This window comes from Falco cherrug, chromosome 10 (assembly GCF_023634085.1).
Source record: "Falco cherrug isolate bFalChe1 chromosome 10, bFalChe1.pri, whole genome shotgun sequence".
NCBI lineage: Eukaryota > Metazoa > Chordata > Aves > Falconiformes > Falconidae > Falco > Falco cherrug.
In genome coordinates, this window is record NC_073706.1 from 2,928,926 (window position 1) to 2,954,762 (window position 25,837).

General features: G+C 52.7%; 1 protein-coding gene across 3 annotated transcripts in view; it reads right to left on the reverse strand.

The window, feature by feature from the left end:
• Positions 1-600: 600 nt before the first annotated feature.
• Positions 601-25,837, reverse strand: part of ACSS2 (acyl-CoA synthetase short chain family member 2) — a 33,224-nt gene continuing 7,987 nt past the window's right edge. For 2 of the 3 annotated variants that reach the window (XM_055721657.1, XM_027812017.2), the window contains 17 exons: positions 15,603-15,694; positions 14,961-15,064; positions 14,593-14,665; positions 13,712-13,787; positions 12,243-12,357; positions 10,619-10,657; positions 8,625-8,762; positions 8,209-8,379; positions 7,201-7,334; positions 6,503-6,635; positions 6,007-6,063; positions 5,620-5,700; positions 5,057-5,165; positions 4,846-4,914; positions 3,475-3,651; positions 2,609-2,683; positions 601-2,404 (listed from right to left, as the gene is read on the reverse strand). In XM_055721657.1, coding sequence (XP_055577632.1) covers positions 2,277-2,404; positions 2,609-2,683; positions 3,475-3,651; positions 4,846-4,914; positions 5,057-5,165; positions 5,620-5,700; positions 6,007-6,063; positions 6,503-6,635; positions 7,201-7,334; positions 8,209-8,379; positions 8,625-8,762; positions 10,619-10,657; positions 12,243-12,357; positions 13,712-13,787; positions 14,593-14,665; positions 14,961-15,064; positions 15,603-15,694 — 1,771 coding nt within the window. In that variant the 3' untranslated portion in view covers positions 601-2,276. The remainder of the gene's footprint in view (positions 2,405-2,608; positions 2,684-3,474; positions 3,652-4,845; positions 4,915-5,056; positions 5,166-5,619; positions 5,701-6,006; positions 6,064-6,502; positions 6,636-7,200; positions 7,335-8,208; positions 8,380-8,624; positions 8,763-10,618; positions 10,658-12,242; positions 12,358-13,711; positions 13,788-14,592; positions 14,666-14,960; positions 15,065-15,602; positions 15,695-25,837) is intronic. The other variant, XM_055721658.1, reaches the window with a different exon arrangement.

The following is a 25,837-nucleotide window of genomic DNA, read 5'->3' on the forward strand; positions in this document are numbered from 1 at the left end:
TGAGCTGGGCTCCAGGAAGCTCAGCCTGGGCAGTTTGCTTGGAGCAGCAAGAGCCCAAGGTCAGATGCAGCCACGAGATGCTGTAGCAGGGTCCCTGCGCTGCTGGAGGCAGGTGAGGCCTGAGCAGAAGGTGACACTGGGGACCACAGCGTGGAGGCAGAGGCTGGCAGCCCTTGCTGTACCTGGATGAGGACCAGGCCAGGTGTGGAGGTGAGTCAGCTCCCAGCACCCCCAGGCTCCCCTGGCTGCTGTGCTGGGTGCCTGCCTGTCTGCCCGGCGCTGGCCCTGCAGGGGTGGCTGATCACAGACGGGTGTACGGCCGTGCACGGCCCTGAGCCTTAGTGGAACAACGCTGGCTGGAGACCAGGGAGAAGCTGAGGTACAGGCTCCCGCCCTGGAGCCAGAGCTTCTTGCCCCCATGCAGCGCAGCAGCACAGCCCCACAGCGCCCATAAATCCCAGCCCACAAAAAGGCATCACGCGGGCAGTAACCTGCCCCTGCTCAAAAGCCCACCCTGGTTAGCAAGGTCTGAGCACCCCCCTTTCCCCCAGACTCAACAGCAGACAAGCACCTACAACCCATGCACACTCTCTAAACCTGTTTCCATTTTGTTTCCTTGAATTTTATTTCATTTTGCATAAAACTCTAGCTGTTTCCAGCCAAAATTACATAGCAGACAGAGTAACAGAGGAGGAGAAGTGATGTAGGAATCCTTGTCAACAAGGTGGCACAATCCAGTGGTACAGAGCTGGGGCGGGGCACGGGACACGGGCACGCACCGAGCTGATGGATCACAGCCAAGTGCTGTGCCAGTGAGAGCAGCAGGTAAGGAGTGAGAAACAGCCCACCAGAGCACCCGCCCCACCTGCCCTGAGCCCCCCGCCTCAGGGGTGCTCACCTCATCCTTCCCTGGCCAGGCAAAAGTCAGCTCAGGTTGCAGGTAAAGCCCGTATGCTGGCACTCGCCGAAACAGCTGTTGCAGCAAGTTGTAAAGCCCAGTTCTCCTTTGGTTTAAGTGCAAAATCACACAGTTCGCATGCATGTTTTTATAGACATTACAAAGGAGGTATCTCCCAGCTCAATCCAAGGCTGGAGTTAAGCGTAATTCATTTGAAGAAGAATGGCTCTGGCAGTACCCTTGTCATGTTCAGGCTCTGGGGTTAGAGGTTTTGGGTGTTTTTCCTATCATCACAAATCCATGTCAGATTTAAGCAGAAGCTAACTTTAAACATCTTCCACCATTTTTTCCCTAATGGGAAAAACATCATCTAGGACTAACACAGCCCTGCCTGCCTTGGTTTCTTTGCTGTAGCGATGGTCATGGTGTGCTGTAACCCAGTGCCCGTTTGCCCTGCAATGGGAAAGGGGCTGCTGCGTGGCTTTCCTTCCCCTCCCTCCTTTGGTATCAACAGCACCCACTCCTACCCCAGGGCACGAAAGGAGCACACAGCGGTGGAGCCCAGCTGCGAGCAGGTGGAAGCAGCGCTCTCTGGGGCACATCAGACCAAGCCTTTTCCTCCTAGACCACACGTGGCTCCCTGTGGTGTCCATGGCCCCTGAAGGACCCTGGGCTGAGGAAAAACCACACCAGCCAGCACCATGCAGTCAGGAAGCAGCAGACCTTGGTACCAAGTTGCTCTGAAAAAGCCTGTTTGAAGCACAGAGCTCCCTTGAGCCTTGCCCCGCTCCCTTTCAGGCTAGGGGACCTCTGCCAGCAACAGGCTTGGATGGTGGATGCAGGACTGAAACTGCTGCCCCGTTATGATGCGAGTGTCCTAAGTTCTCACGCAGCTTGCAGCGCTCCAAGTAGAATAGGAAGCTTAGCTGGTGCGTGGCCAGCGGCAGATGTACCTCCCTCGCCTGCCTGCACTGGGTAACTCCAGACCACTTCCCCTCCAGCCTCCCCCGCCGAGTTCCTTCCCACTGTGCGCAAGGTACCAGGGCTCCTCAATTACATAAGTTAATTAACCACACCCCCCCGCCAAAAAAAAAAAAAAAATTAAAAATCAAGAATGAGGTGCTGAAAACGGAGGAGCGTGAGCTGAACCTCAGATATACCATACCCATCTGGAACATGATGAACACACTCCTCCGAGGCAGGGACGCGCTAGCGAGACACGGCTCTCCGAGCCAGCCTTTCCCTCATTCCCAGCGTTCGTACATTCAATTCAAAAAGTGAAGTTTCCTTCCCAGGGCAGACAGCGGACGTTCGAGGGACGTGCTCATCGGGACACTGCTGCTGCTACAGTTCTGCTCAGCAGGGACAAGTCATGCTGCTACTGCGTAGTGTCACATCTGCTGTTGAAAAGATGTTTTATGATGCCCGGGTTTGCCAAGGTGGAGATGTCCCCCAGATCTTTGTCATTTTTGGCGATCTTCCTTAATATCCGTCTGGTAATCTTTCCTGTAACAACCACCATGAAAGAAAAGCGGGAGTCAGGATCTCCAGCATCTGTAGGAGGGGGGAGTGCCCAGACCTACAGCACCCTGCTTGCCCTGAGGTTGCTCCCCCCCGAATTTGAGTGGCCCTGGACAAGCGGTTTAGGGCTGATTTCCTCCCACTGGCAGGAGCTACTCAGTCCTCCCAGCGCTGTCACTGGGCCCTTACCTGAGCGGGTTTTGGGCAGGCTAGGTGCATACTGGATGTAATCAGGTGTTGCAATCGGTCCAATTTTTTCTCTGACTAAAGAAAAAAAGAAGTATTTTCATTGTAGGTACTAGGAGACAGAACACACCCCCTTTTCAGGCAGGATGACCAAGTGAAGACGTGCAGAGCCCAGCTCCTGGGGAACGTGGTAGGGCAGCGCTTGGGGGTGCTGCACCCCAGCCTCGGGGCTGTGGGAGCGGGCAGCAGGGCCTGCAATGACAACAGGGCTAACAAGCACGTCTTCCCAAAGGCAAGGGCACTCGTTTTTTCATTCTCTCCATCTCCAGGAGACCTCTAAAATGGCTACACCAACCACTACTACCATTTTGGTAGAGCAAGGACTGATTTGCTGTTGGGTTCCTACAGAGAAGGAACTGCCAAGGGTCTGTTTCACATATTAAATGCGGCAGGCTGCTGGGGCAGTTAAAGAGCTCCCTCGAGACCAGAGCACAAACACCCACAGCACTGACCCCCAGAGCAACCAAATGATCCTCACAGTGAGTCAGAACTGCCAGGGAGAGCTGTGGCAGCCGTGCCCACGCTGCTGCCAATGGAAGCCTGCCAGGTACCGCAGTCCTTCACGCAGCTTGCCAGCTCCCAGGAGGTAGAGCTGGCATCACATGAGCAGCCAAAGGCCAGGAGAACTAATTTTAGCCTTCACCAGCCGTGCTCTCTAATCAGAGGGGGCACCTTGTTGCAGTTGTCCACACCGCATTGCCCAGACTACGGGCACCCTCGTTCAAGTACCCAAGTCCTTAACCCCTCCATCACCTGCCCAGCACTGCCCTTCCCTGCTGCGTAACCTCCCCAACGCCGTCTGCTGCTACCTTGTTTTTTTAGCTCATCTGTCAGGTTCTTGGTGAACTCGTGGCCATCTCTCAGGGTCACAAAGCAGTAGAGGCACTCGCCTTTCAGGGGGTGCGGGTGGCTGACCACCGCAGCCTCTGAGATGGCAGTGTGCTCAAGCAAGGCTGACTCCACCTCTGCAGTGCTCAGCAAGTGGCCTGGAAGCAAGGAGAGGCAGTGTGTTACAGACCCCAGCACCAGGCTGGGGTCCTGCAGCTGGGAGGAAGAAGCCTGCGGGTGTAAAAGGCCCTAAACTATAGGTCTAAGAGCATCAACTTCATTTGCTTGAGAAAAGACAACAGCTGGAGAGAGAAACTCCAACAGGGCAGGGGCCAGGCTGCCCCGAAGGCTGCCAGGTATTGCTTACCTGCAGGGCGAGGCCATCTCCCCCGGCTGTTCTCCCTCCCACCTTTACCTGCTTTCCTGTAACAGATGATGGACTGTGCACAGCCTGGGCTGAGGAGGGGGTGGGTTTGGTGAGAGGAGACCTGCCCACATGGCCAGCTGGACGGTCAGAGGAGGAAGACGCTGCACCTGCAGAGCCCAGGACCCAGCCCCGCCAGGCACTGCTCCAGCTCATCACTGGGGAGATGGAACTCCGCTCCCCATCGCGGGGCAGGGGCACAACTCCCTCCTGTACCTGCACTCTGACATTCCGCCCTGGGACTGCTGTCGCAGAAAACCACAGGAAGGCGGTCAACTCCCAGAACGATCAAGCACTGCTGGTCAGATGAAAGGATCTGGTTTGATCCAGGGACAAGTAACCGCTGCCTGTGAGGTGCTGTGGTAAGTACCTGCAGGCTACCACAGCCTCGAGGAAGGGAGCGAGGGAGCTATTACGTGCGGTATATATGTAAAGTGATGGGCTGAGCAGCAGCTGGATCTCAAAGACTCAGTCAAGAGAGGCGGGAGAATCTCCTCCTCTGTAGCTCTGAGCTTCGTTAGCCCTACACAGAGCTGCAGGTTGGATTACGGACCACGCAGTCCTGCCCAGCCTCTGTGATTCCCTGTGGCCCTAAATCCTTCAGCACGGAGGCAACATGGCTGGTTAAGGACCTCCTCCAGGAGGTCAGAGAAGGTTCCTTCCCTTCAGCGTGCTGTCTCCAGAGAAAGTGATGTCACAAAGTCACAGACTCATCTGTCTCTGAAATAAACCTGACCCAGCAATTAAATCCACGTTGAGGACAGGTTGCTGGGCAGAGTCACAGATGCAGAACCATCCCCCATACAGCAAGGTAGCTTTTTAATTAGTGTCAGAAACGGATGCAGAAGTGTCCCCCATAAAGCAAGATGTCTCTTAACTAGTGTCAGAAAGCGTATCGGTCCCCACTGAAGACAAAACTCGTTCTTACCAGAAACATTCAACATGTCATCAATTCGCCCTGTGATCCAGTAATAGCCATCTTTATCTCTCCTGCAGCCTAAAAATAGCCAGAAATGACAGCGTGAGGAAGCAGTGCCAGCACTCAGAGCAACTGATAAGGGATTCTGAGGCCAGGACGTGGCAAAATTTAAATTGCCATCCCCAGGCCCCTGCAGCCACACACCTCTGGACAACCTTACCATCGCCTGTCACATAGTACCCAGGGAACTTCTTGAAGTACGTGGTTTCAAATTGCTGGTGGTTTCCGTACAGTGTGCGCATCATTCCTGGCCAGGGCTGCTTAAATACCTGACGGTGAAAAACGCAGACCTGAGTCAGTGAGAGCAAACCCAATAACCTGGGCTTTGCACCATGGCGACAGACGCATGCAGCCTCCGCAGGCGGTGACGGAGACGCTGGAGGCAGAGCCAGGAGTGATGACACTCAAACACTTGCTGCCCAGTGCTGATCTTCTGGGGAAGTCTCGCCAGGCTTGGCACGGGGGAAGGAGCTTGGCTGAGGAGTTGTTCCCATCCTCCCGCCTTGCCCATGCGTGCAAGTGCATTTAACCATCAGCTGAATGGTTTGTTTACGGCATAAAGCCCCCAGCAAGTTACAGCAGTGGAGGGAGTTCCTAGCACCCACGGGGGTCCCTTGGGTGGACCCAGAGTAAGCAGAGATGTGCACATGCTCCCAGGAAGGTCCTCCTGGAGCTCACGGGGAATGGACAAGGGGAGGAGAGGGAAGATCAGCCCTTCTTTACCAGGTAGCCTTCTGCTTCTCCTTCCAGCTCTTCCCCCGACTCGTTCAAGATAGCAGGGACCACACCGAAGAAGGGGAACGTCTGCCATGGGGAGCAGAGAGCAAGGAGACAGGGAGGTGAGCCCACACATTAAAACCCCCGAACCAGGAGTGGGATGCAGAGCAAGGGCAGCTTTGGAGAGGCTGTGGCACATGGGCCTGTGAGCACAGCTGCACCAGGCCAGGCCTGGGATTTTGGGTGGTGGCCGCCCTCCAGACACACCACCATCCCACTATCACCCTGGCAGGCTGGTAAGCACCAGGCCATGGCACAGACAGTGCCAGCGGCTGCTGCAGTGCCTTGCTCCCCGGGGAGCCCTCCCTGCCCCAGGAGAGCAGAAGTACTCACAGCAGAGCCCGGCTTCAAAGGGGTGGCGGCAGGGAGGGGTGTCAGCATGTGGCCACCCTGCAAAGAGAGACAAACACGAGTCAGTGTGGGCCACGCCAGCCCACGCCACAGACATCTGCACTGGCTCTGGTCACATACAGGCTGCTCGGGGCAGCTGCAGAGACAGGGCCCCAGGAAGGATACGGCAGGGGACAGGGAGCCTGGGTTTGGGCACAAAGCTTTGGGGATGCTGAGGGACAGAAAGGGGAGGGGAGCAGGGTCCAGAGCAGACCTTGGCAGGGACCCTTTGGAGAGGAAGGTCCCCCCTTGGAGCCTGCTTGAGGTCCAGGAAAGAAAGAGAAGGGGAAGCAACACTTGCAGGCCACACCGGACTCTCCTGGGCAAGCAAAAGAACTAGTCCACATAACAACAAAGAAACACTAGGGCACACCTGCAACGACACCCTGTGGGGAGCACAAGGGAAAGAGGTCCCAGGGCCACCCAGGTGAGGACTCACTGTCTCCGTCTGCCAGAACGTGTCCACAATGGGGCACCTCTCTTCTCCCACCACCCGGTAGTACCACAGCCAAGCTTCAGGGTTGATGGGCTCGCCGACGCTCCCCAGCACCTTCAGAGACTTCCTGCTGTGCCTGTGGAGAGGAGGGGGCTGGCAGGGGCTCAGCAGGCCCTGGAGAGCAGCAGCGGTGAGCCTGCTGCACAGCAGAGCCTACAGGAACTCCTGTGCTACCCAAAGTGTACTTGGGGCTTCCAGGCATGGTTCAGACCCTTCTGGGCCCTCTTCCATGGGGGAAGAACGAAGACCTCTGTGATTATGGTGTCTCCTGCCCCACACTCCCACTTGGCTCTGCTCCTTCCCCTCCTTGGGCCAAGCAGCAGCACACGGCTGAGCACTCTGCCCAGCACACCTCTGGGAGCTTTGGTCCGGAGCAGGGAGGACCTGCCACCTCTGAGCTTAGCTGCAGCTTATGATGGAAGAGGACCACCAGCTCAGAAGTGCCACCATGAAGTTAGCGCCGGGAGCGCAGAGACACAGCCTGCATATTGCTGTGTAGAAGGCACAAGATCCTGGTCTGTTCAGAAAATACGCTGGGGAAGCTGCTGCTCAGAGGGGAAGCTGGGGCCCCTGTCCCCCACTGGGAGCCTCTGGCTGTGCCGGAGCCAGGGATCCCCACGCCACTGGGGGCTGCCACTCACTTTTTGACAGGCTCCTCCCCGTGCTTCATCAGCAGCCGGACGGCTGTGGGGGCTGTGTAGAATTTAGTCACCTTGTACTTGTCAACGATGCTCCACATTCGCCCGATGTCCGGGTAGGTGGGGACACCTTCAAACTGAGCAGGAGACAGGGCAGTGAGACAGCCGCTCCTTACTGCTACTGACCTGCAGCACCTTCCCGTGCAGGAGGAGCCGGCAGCAACAGGGAGCAGCAGACGGACCCTAGCGTGTCCTTGTACAAATGCCAGGGCACCAGACAGTGAAACCAGCCCAGCCCAGGGACCCCTTTTAGTGTTTTTTTGGGACAGATCTGGAATCACCCCATCCCAGGCATTCTAGCAGATGTCCCCTGAAACACCCTAGCAGCACCGGCATTTGGGCGGCTACCACAGCGACAGTCCCACCAGCACAACTGACCCTGCCCACACAGCAAAAGGCAAGAGGTCCAAACACAGCGACAGAACCACAACCCGAAGCACCAAGAACCCCCAGAAGGACTCCCCCAACGTGACACCGATTTTCCTGCTTGCAATTCCCCAGGGAGTCTTGGGCACAGGCCTCTGGCTCCCTGATCTGTATGTAAGTTACAGCTGTACACTGTCAAGAGAAATACAGACGCAGGAGTTAAATCCAGCTTGTCAAACTGGCATCAGCAGTGAAAACATCACTCCCTGCTCCTGATCCGGCTTCCACATTACCCTGCAGCAGCCCTGGCTCCCCTGGTGCACAAGGCTTGTACTTCTAAGGGAAAGAAACAGGGGAGCACTTGAAAAACTAAACACCCAAAAGTCACATATCAAGTAGCTCCCCCATCTGCCACCGAGCAGACACCCATGCCCTCCCTGGGGACCGTCACCCTTTCTCACAGAGCGCGGCACACTGCACGCAAGCGAGAAGCACATTCGTCACACAGCAATGCAGGGATGCAGCTCAGCACCGTGTCCTCCACGTTCTTGGGGTAAAAGCACCCAGCCGCCACCCAGCACTTACCAACACACTAGTTGCCCCGTTTGCCAAGGGTCCGTAAGTGAGGTAGGAATGGCCCGTTATCCACCCGATGTCAGCTGTGCACCAGTAGACATCCTCCGGTTGGTAATCAAACACATATTTAAATGAGGTGGCAGCAAAAAGCATGTATCCACCCACTGTATGCAGCACACCCTAGGAGGAGAAGGCAAGCAACCGTCAGCGCAAGCGCCCACCCAGGCCCTCACCCTCCCGGGCCAAGCTGAGCATCACCAGCCCACTGAGCTCAAACAGCAGCAGTGACCAGCACAGCCCCTTTCCCAAGGGCTCTGTGGATCCTCCTCTTAGTGGGGCCTCCCAGCAGGACCCTCAGCAGCGCCCACAGCGAGGCATTACTGCGGTTCAGCCCGGCCCCGTGGGCGGTGGGCTAGGAAGCATACCTTGGGTTTCCCAGTTGAGCCACTCGTGTAGAGGATGAAGAGTTCGTCCTCCGCGTCGCACCACTCAGGCTCACACTCCGTGCTGGCACCACTCATCAGCTCGTGCCACCACACGTCCGTGGCTGGGTTCCAGGGAGTCTGGGAAAAACAGATTAGAAACAGGCTTGCCCAAAATAAGAGAAGTGGGGGGGACGAGGGGTGCAGCCCTAACCTCACCCCCCTCACAGACCATCGAGGCAGATGTTCACAGCACAGCTTCTGCCCCAGAGCTGCCTGCTGCAAACCATGCACCACAGCTGCAGCCCCCACTCTAGAAGCTCCTTTTCTCAGCCCAGAGCCACGAGGAAAACCTTTAAACACCGTCTGGCTGCAAGACCTGAAGCAGGTTGCCCAGACCACCGGTATCGCAAATAACTCAGCAGTAGCAGCCAGGAGAGGGTCCACGGCAGCAGCTGCTCCGTGCTCTCCCAGCAAACAGGCTTCTCCTGCCCACAGGGCTGCCCCGGAACAGCCAAGCAGCGAGCCTCCCCCAGCACAGCCGCACACCCACCTGTCCCGCACGCCTTGCGGGGACCCCTACAGCAGCATGGCCCGAGACAAACAGGAACATGTTTGCTGGGCTCACACTGCTCGGCCTGCAGACACCCCCCACCCCAAAAAAAAAGAAACCAAAACAAATCTGTTAACCTGATTTTAAGGAAATTACCCTGCTGCTCCGACGTGGAAGCACCCAGCACTGGCCACCCGAAGGAGCTACTCGAGGATGCCAGAGCTGTAACAGAGCCACCAGTGCTTGTGGCTGGTGGGCAGAAGTCACCCCAAGAGTTGTGCTGTGCCAGCTGGCACAGATCACTGCAAGACCTAACTCCACCTGAGCTCACCTTTCCTCAAAGGAGCTTGGGGTGGCCACGTGGGCAACACTCCCCAGCCTCAGCACGGATGTGCACATCTGTGAGGGCCAGCACGCTGACCCAGAGCCTTGCAGCTCCCAGCCTGGGCACTTCTCCTTGCAGAGCTAGAGCCCATTGCACAGGCACAGCCTGCACAGAGTCCCCACAGCCCCCTCAGCTGGGCTGCACGGAGGCACAGAGAGCAGAGCAGCCACGAGGTCACACGGTGACTCTCTGCAGCCTAAAGATGTTCACGTGCCATTTGGAGGCACCGGGACCCCACGGCCCAGCACACAGCTCCTGCACACGTGGTGCAGGGGACACTACCTGCTGGACAGCCTGGTGTAACCGAGCCCACCTGGAAAGCCCTCACAGATCCCCAGGGCTCCTGGCTTTACCTGGGGAAGCAGTTTCCACAGGTCTGTCCCACCAGCAAGCCCCCAGCAAAGCACCAGGTCAAACAAGCCCAAGGTAGGCTCACACCAGCCCATCCAACAGTGGCTTTCTTGCATCCCTCCTTCAAGGATCCCTCCACCTTAGCCCCCAACTTCCACTGTCCATGGAGGAGGTCAGCCCCACGGCATGGCACACAGCCCCTGAGGCCAGGCCTCTGCCTGCCTGCTCGTGGGGTCCTCAGGCCCCAGCTCCTTGGATGGGGCAGGCAGAGTCCACATTGTAGCTCCAGAGCTCCAGGTCTGCTGCCCATGGCACATCATTGCAGCCGGGAAGCTGTGGGTGATCCCTGCCAGCGTCACCGCAAAGGGAAGTGCATTGCGACAGCTGCTTTTAAAAAAGGCAGAGATGAACCGTTATCCGAACGCTGACAGCGCATCCTGGGGTTCTGCATTTCCCGTCAGCACGCTGACGTGCGCTCAGGGGCTTCTATGGATGCAGATTTGTTTCTGGCAGCACAGTTGGTGGCACTGCATTCGCCCCGAAACCGTGGGCAGCTCTGGCCAAGCGGCGAGTGGTAACTACCACTAACATGCAACTGCTGGTAACCTGGTTAGGAAGGCACGTGTGGCCGTGCAGAGTCAGAGCGGTTAGGAAGGGGGAGCGGAAGGGAGATGCCACGAGGAGGAAGGCAGCGCTGTGTGTAAATACCTTGGGATGGAGTCTCTGTGAGCTCTCAGTCTTTTTTTCCTGTTAAAAATCCACAAAGAGGGTGTGAAAGTTGAGAAGCAGAGGATCCACACTGGGCTTTGCAGGCAGGGAGCTGGAAGCCCACAGGCCTGGATGCTGGGAAACCATCCTGGCAGGCTGGAGGGCACTTGGATCCCGGGCCAGGCCAGGAGATGCCCTCTGCCTGTTTCCAGCACCTTCCCTGGGTACCCACCACCTGTGCAGCGGGTCGCAGAGGCCACCCCTGCACGCAGCCAGCTGGGTACAGAAGCGCAGAGCTGGCGCACAGCCCACGGACCGTCTGAGAGTGTCACACAAGCCGACAGCATGGTAAGTGTGCTCACCGGGGAAAGCAATCTTTAACAAAGCGTCTGAACAAGTACAGCAGCAAAACCCACAGGGTAAGGGACACCCTCCAGCCTCCTCCCGGGACAGTCTGCATAGTAACATCACCTCACCCACAGCACCCAGTGCAGGGACAGGCTTCTCTGCGACCACCCAGCCAGGGAAACCTTGTGCAGGAAGGCCAGTCTGCTCCGGTATTCCCAGCCCTTTGCAGCTACCCTGCCCTCGCAAGAGAGGGGGCAGAGGAGGCCAGTGTAACACAGCCAGACTGGCAAACATCGAGCAACACCCCAATAAAATTAACACAGCTGAACAAGGAAAAGTAGCTCAAAGATACAGAATCTGCTGGGACTTCTTGTTCCAGGGATGCACACAGACCATCCTTCTGAAAACAGAGCCCAAAGCTCACATGTGCTCCCCAAATACAACCCATTTCTGAGCAAGCAGCAGCCTGGGGATAACCCAATGCAAATAATCACCAAACACACAGGGACCGAAGACACCACGGTAAGACACGGAGCCGTTTGGTAGTTCAAAGCGACCTGCCTTTTAAGCAGATGAAGACAGCGGGTAGCAGCCGGGTGCAGCAAGACTGCACACCAGCCTCGGGAGCTCAGCAGGCAGCCACGGCTCCACGACACCTTCCCCTCCTTCCACCCCCACCTCGCCACATGCCTCTGGCCCACATCCTTTCATCTGGTTTCAGTTGCAAGGGAAAACCGCAGCCCCAGCAGCTGACGCAGTTACTCTGCCAGCTACACAGAGGCTGCACTATTCTCAGCATATGATTGTTGTCATGTCGGGGGGCTGCGTTGAACCCACACCATGAGCACAAATCGCCTGTTTTTCCTCTTGCTTCCACTGTCACAGCTACGGTGCAGGACGGCATCGGTCTTTGCAAAAAGCAGAGAGAGTTACAGGATTAGGAAGGGAAAGCCTTCACTGTACAGAGGAAAACAGGCATCTTGTCCTTGTCCTAGTGGCTTTGGAAGATGTACCCGCTGTGCTTGCAGGGGTCCTGCGGGCTGGCAGCTAGTGATGGTGTTAAAGGAAGCAGCAGGGAGAGGATCTTGGTAAAGGAAAAGGAACCATTTTTCAGACCACTCGCAATGCAACAACAGCAAGAAGGGGAGAAAACAGGAACAGGAGTCAAGAGAACAGGAGCATCCAGGGAAGCACTGCAGCGGTTTTGCACCGATCGATTTGCTGGGTAGAGGCCCATAGCCATAAAATCCCCCCTCTCACCCCCACAGGAGCATACCTGTACATCCTGGCACAGCCTTTTGAGAGGGGGAGATTTGCTGCATGTCCCGTCCACTGCTACCTCTTCCCTCCCCAAGTGCTTCACCACGATGCACTTTTTCAAAGGGGAGCCCCTGTAAAAGGCAGGAGCTGTCAGAACAGGCTGCTCGGGCACGGGCTGAGCCCGCCCTTCACAGGCAGCACTGCAGGCAGAGCAGGGGCCCTGAGCTGCCCTTGTTGAGCTACAGCGTACGGTGCCACGCAACCTCCAGGCACACCATGAATTGTCAAGGCGCACAGCCACAGGAACAGAGCTTGGAGAGCAGGAAAGGTCTGTGCACAGCTTCCTGGGGATTTATCAGGTAGGATTCTTACGGAGGAAAGGGGGATTGGGCAGTGACTGGGCAGATTCCTTACAAATCCCAAACTTGCCCACTTGTACCCATGAACAAGACCTTGCACAGCACCCAGGAGATATTAGGTGGCTGCTCCCATCCTTAGGCGTGACCAACTGTCTGATTCAGAAGGAGGAAAAGCTTCCAAAGCCAGACTATACGTCAAGGAAAAGAGTGGGCATTTGTCCCCTCATGGGGGCTAACACAGCCTACCCATAATGCAAACACAATGATCTCACCTCCCGTCAGCCCTGTCAGGGTACCAACACACTGTCTCCAACAGCTCATTCCCAACTTCCAAGATCACTTCTGTCCTCCCAGGTACCTATTTTTACAGCCCTATACACTTACGTTTTCAAGTTTTAGAGTTTGACATGCTTTTATAAAGTTTGAATTTCTAACACGCACACTACCTGCCCTAAATTTTCATGTTTGATCAAATTTATAAGACCACATTCAGTCTCACACAAGCTACACAGACTCTGTCTGTAAGCTTGGCAAAGCCATTTCACCATGATTATTTCCCCTTCCATTTTTTAAAAAATAAAGCAGCTTCACCATATATTCGTGCACAGTGAGGCCCTGATCCAGTGCACTTGTTGGTGCATGTCAACTGGAGTGCCCACTCCTGTTTACACAGCCATTTCCCAAACTTGAATAATTTCTGATTTATTTCATTGTTGTCGAATTAGTGGCTTTGGAACAAGACTAAAGCCTCATCTTGATGTGCCCCACAGCACTGTGTCCAAGTGTTCATAACTGGTATAGTGGTGCGTTATTCCCTCCCACTCCAGGAGCTGTTGCAGAACTGGGAGATCTGCCATGGGCCGCTATGATGGTGGATCAATCTCTCTCCAGCAAATCCTCCCCCATCCAATATGTGGGCCTTCAGGTCAGAACAAACAAGAGGAAAGTTAAAAGAAAATGTTTTTAAGATGAGGGAGTCAAAGCACATACTCCTTCTGAGAGGCTCAGGAACGCGGTGCAGCTCGTGTCTGCTGCAGAGCCTGCCCACCTATGAAGATTCCATACCCAGGTGTGCGGGAGCAGATTCCGGTAGCGATGCCTTCCTTACAAAGGAATCCAGACTTACTTGTCTTTACATTTCTGAAGGGCTTCATCTGCAATCTGCTTCAAGTTGACCAGCTTGTCCCCTCGATAAAAGGCATCTGCAAAATGGTAAGGAAGACATTAGAGGGGCTTCACGGCCAGGGCAGCCTGGGACAGCTGGAAGCAACAAGCAGTTGTTTCAGGAGGGCAGAGCAGAGCTCACATACTGCAAATGAGGGAAAGCAGTCAGGCAGCTGATGGGAAAGGTTTCCTAATACACCCTTTTAGCCTAGAGAAACAGATCCAAGAGAAATGGTGAAATTCCTTCCCTGGGAGAGGTTCCAAATTGACCCCAACAAGTCCCTTGGGTATATTCTGTGCAAAATAATCCAACATGGCCAGAACACAGACCGCAGTTTAGTGGGTTTTTTCCATGCCATGGACCTATTAATAAAAACACTATTTTTTGCACTATTGCAAAAACAGTTGGAGAAATGCAGCGGGTGTGCATGCAAACACTACCACTTCCTTGCTTTACAAGGCTGAGAGTTGCAGCAGAAATGTCCTTAAAATTGGGAAGGGAGGGAATTCTCATATTAGGACTGCCTCATAAACGATACATCTTGCAAACATCTGGCTGATTTTGAAGAGGAAAATGGATGAGAAGCGTTTGGAAACATCTTATTAGCAGCTGGTGACATCATGCTTTACAGGACAAAGTGGGCGGGCTGCTTATATGCTTCACTGTACATTCGAAGTGGAAAATAGTACTCCAGCACCGCTACAAGCGGTGCATCCGCCTTGCGGCAGCTCAGCTAAAGCACTGCCCCTTCCTCTTCCATTTCCAAGTGCATCTGGCTTTTAAAATAAGGGCCTTTCAGACAGGCTACAGTAATGGCTCAGGGGCACAGATGCATGTTTTACCTGCTGTGATGAGGAGAGAACAACCGCAGTCAAGAATTCGCTCGCAAAGAGAGTCTGCCGAGAAACCTGCAAACTGACAGAGATCACACAACCAAGTCAGCAAGAACACAAAAAATACAACTCAAAAAAACCAACAGCAGCTGTGCGGTTCACCCGCGGTAAACGATACCACCAGGCACTGATGGAGACAGCTAAAGGAGCTTCATTCCACACTTAATGCAGAAAAGGGCTAGGCAACAGCAGCACCTTAATTGAGTTTCCATCCATCTCATGGTCAGCACCCATCTTTCAAACTCCTCTCCCAGAAAGAAGAGCTGCTCTCCGTAAAGAGCTCAGCACCAAGAGCAACACAAAGGGCTTGTTCCTACCACAATGGAGTGCAGAGCTCCAATCCTGGCGCAGGCCAGCATGGCTACAACCAGCTCCAAGATCATTGGCATGTAGATGGAAACTCGGTCGCCTTTTTTCACACCTGCGGAGAGAAAACAAACACATCACATGGCAAAAGGACAGGATACAGAAAGAAACTAATGATTTAAATCAGCATCTATATGTACACAATAAAGCTTCAGATGGAACTAGGGCTGAACCAGTCTTGGGTTTTGCCTTTCAAGCCCTACAGCTCTGGTAAGATAAGATGACTGCAATGAACGCTCCATGTTCTCATTGGACGCAGCCCTTGAAGGAGGCAGAAGTGTAACTGGTGCCCACTGCTCACTGGAGAATCCCTGAGCAGCAAGTTTTGAGCACAGATTTCTTCCTTGTACAACTGACTTGGCCAGCATTGATTAGTTTTCACAAACAGAGCCAGAGATGAATCTCCAAAGGTGCATTGCAGAGCAAATCTGCATCCACTCTGCTTTACAAATGTGGAGGCAGAGAGAGAGGTGAAGTATTTTGCACAGAATTAATCAACAGACTGACAACCAGACAAAAAATGAGCCCAATCTCCAAAACCCCGGTCTGATGCATTCCCAGTATCCAATGTTCCTCTTGCTTCAGCTGCGTACCTTGGCTGCGGAGGACATTGGCGAACTGACAGACTTTGTGCAGCAACTCGCTGTATGTTATTTTCGCGGAATCCCCAGGTTCATTCCCTTCCCTGGAAAAGCAAGGTAGTATTTGTTATTGTACAAGCATTACAAGGCAAGCGCTGCACTTACTGCTTTGGACAACGTGTATGACCTCATCTGCCCTTCCAAGCAGAGTAACCAAACCCCAGAAATCCAATCCTGGGCTAAAGTTCTCCAATAGTAGGAAAATTAAGTCCAAAGTCCCCATTCCCTGTGTAGATCAGTATACCTGAAATCAATTGAATGCATGCAGTGGAAATACATGGTACTTTCAGAGAGGCAAGGAAGGTCCAACGGAACCGAAGCTGAGAGAGCACAAGCCCAAGAGCAAGCCAGGATTTACGGCATGGCACCCTTGCTCACATGCAGATATATCTGCATGACACATTGGCCAACGTTATTGTGCAGCAGCACACAGCCCTTAAATACCTGCCATCCGATGGACTGCGATGGGGTGTCAGGGCTGCCTTATTTTCCAAGGTCACATATACCAATGTATTTGTGCTATGTCATGCCTGCTCTGCATTATTGTCTCTGTGGCCCTCCATGAACCAACTCTGGGCTGCTGCAGCCCAGGTGCCAGTTCAGTGGGACATCCCATTAGACACACCGATGGGAAGAAGAGCCAAGAGCTGCAACCAGAGATGGAACGGGAATGTCGCATCCCCAGAGAAACGGTTTGCTACCGAAGAAAGCAGCAGGTAATTTTAATGTGACACAAGTCTTCAGCTATGCAAAATAAGGTGGCACTCCCAACAGAATGGGAGATTAACAAAGAATTTGAATTTATTCTCTCCCTGAGGCAACCAGTACAAAACCAGTAATGATCCATAAAAGAATAGGTTATCACTCTCAGTTGATAGTCCCCGTGGAAAAGTGTCCCCTTGAGTATGTGCAGCCAAATGAAAAACAACCCTGGTGCTGGGGAGAAGCCAGGAAGCACCTCCACGCTGTGTCCTCCCTTAGGACTGCAGCCAGGCTCCGTCTAACTTGGGAACAGAAACCTCACTTCTTTAACATCCAAGCAGTCCAGAGCATACAAAAAATATGTACTGAATTCTGCTAAAACTAACCCCTGCTCCTCCTTCCCCGGCAACACAAACAGCGGGAGTGCTCCTGTGACACAGAAATGCATAACCACACACCCTCATTTCTCGTATCATTCTGTGTCAGCACAACAGTGACCAGTGCTCCAGTGGCAGGCATGGTCCTGGTGGAAACAGCGTAAGAGTCAGGAAAGCCCTGCTGACACAGGCTCTGCACCTCCTGCCCCATGCAGGACAGGGCTTTCAGAACTGGGGGTTACACTTGGATTACCCCATTCAAAAGCTACTCATGGATCTGCTGCTTACAAATTTGACTTGTCCCACTCGATACCCAGTTATACTCCTGGCTTCCATGGTGGTCTGCAGCAACGGGGCGCATCGATACCTGCACTAAACTAACTTGCACAGGGCAGTGTTATCTTCCTACCAGTGGCTCCTGCAAGGGGATTCCCTGCTTGATCCTTTATGCAAGTTTGGTCCCTTTTAAGTGCAAAGAGGAGAGAAACAAGAATACTAAGAAAAAGTGTGGGAATGAAAACCAGCGTTCAGGGCAGGCAGCTCAGCTCTGGCATCCAAGCAGTTTGCCCTCCTTTCCCCATCATTACCAAGAGCATCACACTTTGAGCTAAATAACATGTGAGACTTGGGCTAGGGCCCTAACAGCAGGGCTCTCGCCTAGTAAAGAGAAACCAGGAAATCAGAGAGTTTCCTTGTTGATTTTATTACTTGAGGGTCAAAGATCCAAGAGCCGATTTCAGTGCTGGACTAAGGAGCTGTAACTGATTTCAGTGCTGTAACTGATCTGGCTTAGAGGAAGAGCATCTTCTTCTGTTGCATCCGGCGGTGTGCTGGGAGCCCTGCCTCGCCACGCAGAGGTTTCCCTCAGTGCATCTATGCTGCAGGCACAACAACATCAAGGCTAGTGCTGCGCAAACCTGCTTGGGTCCAGACGTGCAGTACCACCACACGTGCAGGCCTGCCCCTCAGTGATGAGCCTTGCTAGGAGATACCTCTTAAAGGCAATTATAATGCTTCCAAAAGCAAGCTGGAACACCCCAGCCCCACTAACCCCCTGCACCTAAAGATCTCCGCACTGGGGTCTGCTGGGCACTGTGGGCAGGCCCTGTGCAACCCAGCCCCCAGCCCAGGGTAAAACCGGGCAGGGAGGAGGGACAGTGCTCTGCTGCAGCATAGGATCTAATTACAACCTTTACTAAGAGAGAAACACATTAGGAGGAAAGGCTAGCACAGGCTGTCCCATCTGGAAGGCTTCCCATGTAAGGCAGGTAGGCAGGCAGGCAGCCCGCGGCCCTGGGTGCTATTTGGGGGCTCAGCTGGGCACCGCAGGTGAAGTGCTGTTTTGGCTGGTGGCAGACTTAGCCAAGGACACAGCAGAAAGCACTGGTCCCCCGTGCCAGGGAAATCAGGTGTGCCCATCAACTTGGTGATGCAACACCTACCTCAGGAGGGAGAGGAAGGCTCCGCTTTGCATGCAAAACTTGGGAGTCCTCTGACAGAAGCCCTGCAATCCTGCGCCCCAGGAAGACTTGGCTCCCTGCCTTGAGCCTTCCCGGCTGCATTTGTAATGCATCTCCTTGACAGACTCCCAGCAGAGCCTGGCCCTGCCCTGCAAACAGATTTCCAGAGGTGCCGATTTGCTTTGGGCTGGGGTGGCCACTGCTGCCACAAGGTGGGCTGATGGTGGGATGCAGACAGAACCTATGTAAAAAGCTGCACTGAGCATCCTGCACTTGCTGGGCAGCTGTGAGGAGATGGCAGCTTCTCGGGCGAGCAGCCCTGCATACCCGCTCTGGGCAGATCCATGCTGCCTCCCGCAAACGGTACCTGGGAGGGACACGGACCTCTCCTGAGCCACCTGCGTGCAAGGCATCACTTTGACATCCCTGCTTTCCCTGCACATGAGAAGCACATCTCAAATACACGAGGTCCTCCTCCTCCTCGCTAGGCTCCAGGAGGGAAACTCAGGCCAGGGGATGCACCCAGGCTTGTCCTCAAAGCCAGCGCCCAGAGGGCTCTGCAGGAGAAAAGTCAGAGCGAAGTCAAAGAGAAGTTAAAACTTTCACAAGGATTGTCAGAGGGCTTTCAAAGTAGTTTCCATTCCTTCACATGACTGCAAAAGAGCTCCACTAGCACCAGCAGGGGAAACCTCAGGCTTCGGATTTTAAGAAGATCTTGTGCTTAATGGGAGATAAATTGCACCCACATTTCCACAGGAAAAGCCGCCTCCTTTCACCGCATCTCCAGCAAAGGCCTCTGAGCAGTCTCTCAAGAGCAGGCAATTGCTTCAGTCTCCCTGCATCTAAAAACAGTTTGGAGTGCCCACAGCTACACTCAGCGAGCTACAGCAGCACTCAGAGTGCTCTGTCCTCTTCCCTGGCACAAAAGCCCAGAGAATTATGTATTTTAGACAGGGCATCTAAAGGAATGCCCACTTGCATGCTACCAAGTAATCCGTGCGTCAAAAGCAAGCCTGTAAATTCCTGGCATCAAAGTTCTGCAAGCAGCATCTTCCCTTCAGCACCCATCAGACAGAAGCAAATGCTGTCAATCCTGAGCCTCTCACACAGACTGCCTTGTCCAAATTAAATCGAAAAAGAAATAAAATAACTCACACTTCTGAAAACATTACCACAGTGCTCACCTCTATACCTACAGCATGCAGCCCAAGCCCCGCAGAATCCAACATCCCCCAGACAGATCCCTTTTTAGGAACTGGCGACAAAAATAGTTGGCAGCAGTACTGCTGCAATTGTTAGCATGCAATCTTTGATCTAGCAGCAAAGCCTTCCTCTGAAAGGGAAAAAAAAACCCCAAAACAATCTTCAGCTCCCCAAACTTCCCAGACACATCATTAGTTGAAATACACGGCGAAACACAGTTCGAGCCGGATGTTTTTCTCACCTTCCTCAGAGTCCTGCATTTAGCAACTAGTAATCCAAAATCTTACAGTATCATCTGGGTCACAGCAGGAATATATTTGAGTTTTTTAGCACTTGAGAAGGCCATGTTCTACATACTGCATGTTGTGTGCACACTCAGCTGGAGAAAAGCATTTTTTGGCCATATGGTCTCAGCTGAACCCCCCAACAATTAAGTAAATGCAAGCCCTTTAAACACAGGGATGTATAACCGGGGACCTTCCGAGGCAGGCTTTCTCCTAAAAATCAGTGCTTTGTTGAAAAGTCAGGTTTCATGCAAAGGTGATAGCTTTTGAGCTGCCTGCAGCCATTCGTGGCCAGGACCAGATAACCCAAGGGCATCAGGGACCATCACCACGGCAGTGTGTAGGACAGTAGCGCCCAGCTCTGCACAAACAGATCCCTGTCAGCATATCAAAGGAAGCACAGGCTCTGCAGAGCGTGTATCATACTGCTCCCTTCTGTCAGCAGTTAAAATAAAGGGCTCCCCACTTCTGAACAGGCGCTGTGATGCACACAAGTCCCATGGGACATGCCTTCGGTGGCCCCACCAGCGCCTCAGCAAGAAATGGTCACATGGAGAAGGCACCCTGGGCAGGAGAGGAAGGAAACTTCAGGTGGGGACACCTGAACACGTCACCTCCATAGCACAGCACCACCACGCTTACGGGAGGTTCATGGGTTGCCTGCCTGCTCAGCTGGGAGTTTGACCTTGGAGGTGCAGAGCCAAACCTGTTTCACCTCACGCTCCTGTAGCTAAATCAAGGTTAAGCTACCCTGTTAAAAGCGACTACGTAGGCTAGCAAAAGATTTAGTGTTGTACATTCATTGTGCAGTAAGGAAAGTGGTTTGTAGGAGCAGGCAAGCATTTCTTTAGAGCTACGTTAACTCAAGCACTGACCCAATGGAACAGTCGGGGATGCAGAGCAGCAGCGTGGGAGAGGGAAGCTGTGGCCAGATGCACTCCTGGATATTTGCACCAAAGCAGGTTAAGAAGTTATTGTGCTCTGCCAAGCACCAGGGCTGACCGCAGGACTTTTCAAAGCACTGGTCTGCTTCACCCACTCATGACATAACCAGGCGAGCCTTCCACTGCCCATCCAAGCCAGCTGAGCCACTCTCAACAAGCAGGAGGGAGAGGCAGCAACTTCTTAGCCTGCACAGCTTGGTGGCCAAGGGGATGCACACTTCCCAGAGTGCCCAAACGGACCAAGCAAAGCTGGCCTGGAAACCGATCAGCAACACTGTTTGGTTTCTCTCTTGCACCAGATTTCTACATAAAAATTATTTGCATAACCTCTTTGAGTAATGGATGAATACAGCTTGCCTGTGCAACACTGCCTCAGCATTTTTATGGAGCAGCAGGAAGCACTGGTTGCATCAGTGGGAATTATGGTTTTTAAGGCAATTGCCAATTATGATTGTGGTTTACAAGGGTTATAACACCAAGATGCTGGTGTACAGGAGAAAATGATTAAATGAAGTCAAGCAAGCAAAGTGTTACAAGTTCTCCAGATCTGCCAGACCATCTGCAGATCCGCAAAGAGAAACAGAAAAATCACAGACCAAAGCAAGCCAGGGCACAAAGCCCAGGCCTGCCTGACCCCTCCCTCTAAATGCTCCCACTGATGACCAAAGGGGCTGAAGATCATTTAAGTTTCTTCTCAAAGTTACTGTGACCACACCCCCTCAAATAAAAGCATTAACCCAAAGTTACCAGGCACAGCTGGGGAGCGGGACATCTGGAAGGCAAGTTTTCAGAGCAAAGCAAAACACCTCAAAGCCCCCAGCCAGCAAAGAGGCAACAGCAGCCCACAGAGCAGTTTTGCTTAATGCAGGAAAACGCTCTGCATTTTAGCTACCGGCAAGCAACCTTAAGAAAACCTTAAGATTCCCAGTTTGCAAAAGGTGTCAGAAGAGGGAAAGGACCCTTTCCCAGACAATGCAATGTTAGAGGAAGAATTTGCACAGTGAGGAACGGCAAAAAGCCTCCAGTAGAGCAGAGATGGGGACTGTGGGAATGTCCGCCCTAAACCATCTCTGGTGCCATCTAACTAAAACACACTCAGAGCCCCAAACCCCTCCTAAGCGTGCGATCAAGCTGGTGCATGAGAAGCGTGGGATGGAGACAGCGAGTTCTCCAGCTCCACCAGCAGCCTGTCCCCAGGGCACAGAACGAGGCGAAGGAAGGAACTTTACCGAAGGCTCCTGCACAGTGGCACCTCCTCACGTGCAAGGTCACGGCTCACAGCTTCTCGATCCGCCCCACATCCCAAAATTAGAGCAGCTGAAATGCCAGGCAGAGCTTGGCCAGGCTGAGCTCCTGCCACCTGGGGAACGGGCTCACATGCACGCCGCGTGGGCAGCGGGAGCCCCGGGCCCCTCCAATGCCTGCGCCAGCACGCACGGGCTGCGTGCTCTGCTACCGCGGCTATCAGCTGCTCACAGACCGCCTGCTGCCGTTTGGCCCCGGCTGGTCTCGGGGGAGCCAGGAAACCTGCTGCCTGGAGAAGGGCCTGCCTGGAGATACCTCGGTAGTTTGGGAACAACCACCGTCAAAAGTGGAAAAAGTACAATTTCTCCCTGCACCCCCAGCCTTGCTTATCCCGTCTGACACCGGAACGGCAATCAAGTAGAGACAGCCCCCTAAAATCTGTCCTTGAGAAAACAGATTATGTTGGAACGTTAAGTTTGGAGAGACCAGCTGTGCAAGACAATCAGAAAAAGACCCTGTTTCATTGGAAAAAAATGCTTGTATTTGCATGGATTGTTCGATATGAAAGAGCTCCTAGGCAGGGTGCCCAAAGCAGAAGGGTCTCTCTCCAGCAGGGTCTGCACCGCTGACTCCAGCAGGGAGCCAGGGGGGCCTGAAACAGGTTTGCAAAAAACCTTCACAAGAACATTTCTTAACAACCTGACAGCGTGCCCAGCCCTGCCCATGCTTAACGTCACCTATCTCCCACCCCAGTAATGCATGGCAGCAAATACCCAAGAGTTCTGGGAAGGCTAAGGGGTTTTTCAAGTAAAAGGTTTACCAGAAAAAGCTGCTCAGCCTCTACCATCCCTGCAGTCATGTTCTAATCCCATTGCATCATGACAAGGATCAAGAAAGAAGAAATTGTGTAACGATGGAGCATAGCCTGGGAGAGGCTGGTGAAAAGATTTTCCCAATATATTCAGAAATACTTGGCAGCGCCAAGAGAACACTGTTGAGTAAACCTAGCAACAGAAATCTCAGGGAAAAGACAAATCTTATCAATTTAACCGCATCACCTTCTAAAACCATACAGTTAACTCTCAGACCTGCATTAAAACCACCCTATGCTCTTCCCCTCCAGTGCCCCCATCACACAGGTAGGCCCCAGCAAAGCTCCACTGTCAAATCCATCCCAGCCAAATCATCTCAACTAAAAGGTGATCACGTAACCAGGATGAATGGGCTCCTACTGCTGGAAAGAAAGCTAACCCAGGCTAGCAAACAGCACTCTGCCATGCCAAAGCAGGAGCCCTGGGCTCTGCAAAGCAGGATGCACTGCGACCAGCCCCCAACGCCCATCCTCTCCAGCACAACTGACCAAAACACAGGCATTACCGTGCCTGTATTTTCAAAACAGCTAAAATGGAACGTATTTCTAAAGGGACACTGGGCCACCATCTGCTCTATGATCAGGAAATCAGTCTTCTAATCACCTTTAAAAACAGCCATATGGAAATGCAGCCTACAAAGAAAACACTCCCCACCCTGCGTGGCTGCTAATGTCCCATAGGAAAAACTGCATCAATTTTCTGTCTTTCCTTCTTACATACGTTCTCAGCTACTCTTTCTATTTGTAGCCTTTCACAACCTGAACAAGTACCAGAGGCATCTAAAGGAATAATATTTATCTTGTGCAGTCCAACCACTGTTCACCATACCCTGAGTGATGCCTACAGCACAGAGCCCAGCTGGAGGCAGACACTGCTTCAAAATCATTTATTCACCCTCCAAAATTCCCTCCAATTTTCCCACTCACCTGCCAGGCTACACCCTAAAAACCTACTTCCAGCCCCTTTCTCTAGGCTGTGGGATGCTCAGACGCCTCTAACGGAACCAACACCTTCCGGCTTACACTGCTGCTGGTTCATCGGCCAACATAAGCAAGTCAGCGCAGTGGGGTTTGTACAGCCTGCATTCACATCAGAGAGCCAGGACACCCATGAGTAACAGTTTTAAAGAAGACGGGACTGACAGCAGTCAGCAAGCCCCTCTTCAAGGGAAATCTACCATTATTTTGACAAAATAAGGCAGCTCTCAAGTAACACAGACCATGTGTAAATACCTGCTGATGGCACCAGCAGCCATTCAGTGCTGATGGGTACCTGCTCAGCAGCAAGGGGAATTCTGCTTCTCTGTGGTTTCACGTTTTTCCTACTCACTTGATACTGAGTAATCATCAAGTCAAGAGGATATGCATTGACTCTATGTTCTTACCTTCTTAAGTATTTTACAACATGGGACAACAGCCAATGAAGAAAAATGACAGCTTTTCACCTATTTTATTTAGAGGAAAGTTTAAGATTTAAAAAAAAAAAAAAAAAAAAGGTTTTTTTGAAACAAAATGATTACATAGTGTTGCAACAGAGCTCATATGCAAGACTTATGGAGTAGGTCACCGAGTTTGGCTGACCTCAGCCAGCACTTCTAACTCTGCCAGCCAAATCCACAGAACACTGTAGAACGCAAGAGCTTGACACAAGAGGAAACATTTTAGCTGTTTACCATAAGTCATATTTTCAGAGGAACACCGACTATTTTCACCAGTCCAACAGGACGAGAGCTCATTTCCAGCACAACACAGCTGATTCTTTGTTTAAACAATTTGCAGGCGGGCCACAAAATATATCCTGGACAAAGCTTCTAGAAGTCAAACAGTCAACAAGCCACCTGCAGCTGGGAAACACCGCATTTGGGGAAATACTGCATCTCTGGATGGAGCACGCTGCCCAGTTTTCAAGACTTTCTAGGAACACTGAAAGCCAGGCAAGCTGATTTCAATGGAGGCCCAAACAATATCCATTAAGGACATGACAGGGAAATTAAACTTTTAATCAGATTTTTGGTGGACATTTCTACTTCATGCCTCAGAAACCTCCACGGCCAGATGCCACCGGCTGAACTGTTACCTTGTTCTACACAAGGAACATCTCTTAGAAAATGGTCAGAGGCAACAGGAATGTAAAACATGCTTCACTATCAGGTACTCAGATGTGAAAGAGTAACCAGGAAGGCCATTGATTTCCTTGAGAGATTCCCCTAAAGAAGGGAAGTGACATCTGCAGAAATGATGGGCTTTGAATTTACAGAGAACTGCCAGGGCTCCTGACTTCATACCACACCACATTTCAACATCGGCAACAAGTGATGTGCAGAAATGCAAACAGAGAACCAAAACCCTGCTCCAGCCGTGCACAACAGCTCTGCCGCAGGGCTGGGCACAGGAGGAAAAGGCAAGCTCATTGTGCTGGTGGAGTCAAAAGGTTTTCTCAAAGCATTGGCAATCAGTATTACAGCCTAACAGCTCTGGGCACAGAAAGCCCACCGGACACAACAAATGCCACTACCCACAGGAAAAATGCCATGTTTGGAACAAGCATCCACTTACACCTCTTCTGGCAGAGCCTGACCACTTTGTCCCCTGTAAACGCCACTGCGTGGAGCAAGTCTCATCCACATGGAGCCCAAGTCCTTGTCCGCTTCTGCTCCATTCACACCAGGGTGCCAGAGGAGAACACACAAGCTGTTCACACAATTAAAATAATCAGATTTTCTAGGCTGATGAGTACATTGAAGGCTCTGACCTTCCACATCCTGAATCTATGTAGGAGCTCACCATCCTCTCTGTTCCTAAACTCCATTTATCTGCCCCAATTTCAGCTCTCACGCAATATTGGCATATTGTCAATATTGGCAGAACCCCAGCACCCCTCCCAACAGTAAGCAAACTATTCTTAAAACATCAAGGTGCCTGCTATATTTGCCAGCGTTACAAGATACAAGTTTCACAGACGTGAGAAACTGAGAGCTATTGTCTATGCATGTACACCCCTCGCTACTCCCCCAGGTAGTTATTGGGCAGCCACACACCCAGAACCATGCAGAAAGGCAGCTTTGGACAGGTTATAAGGTGACCTTTTAAGACGGGAGTGC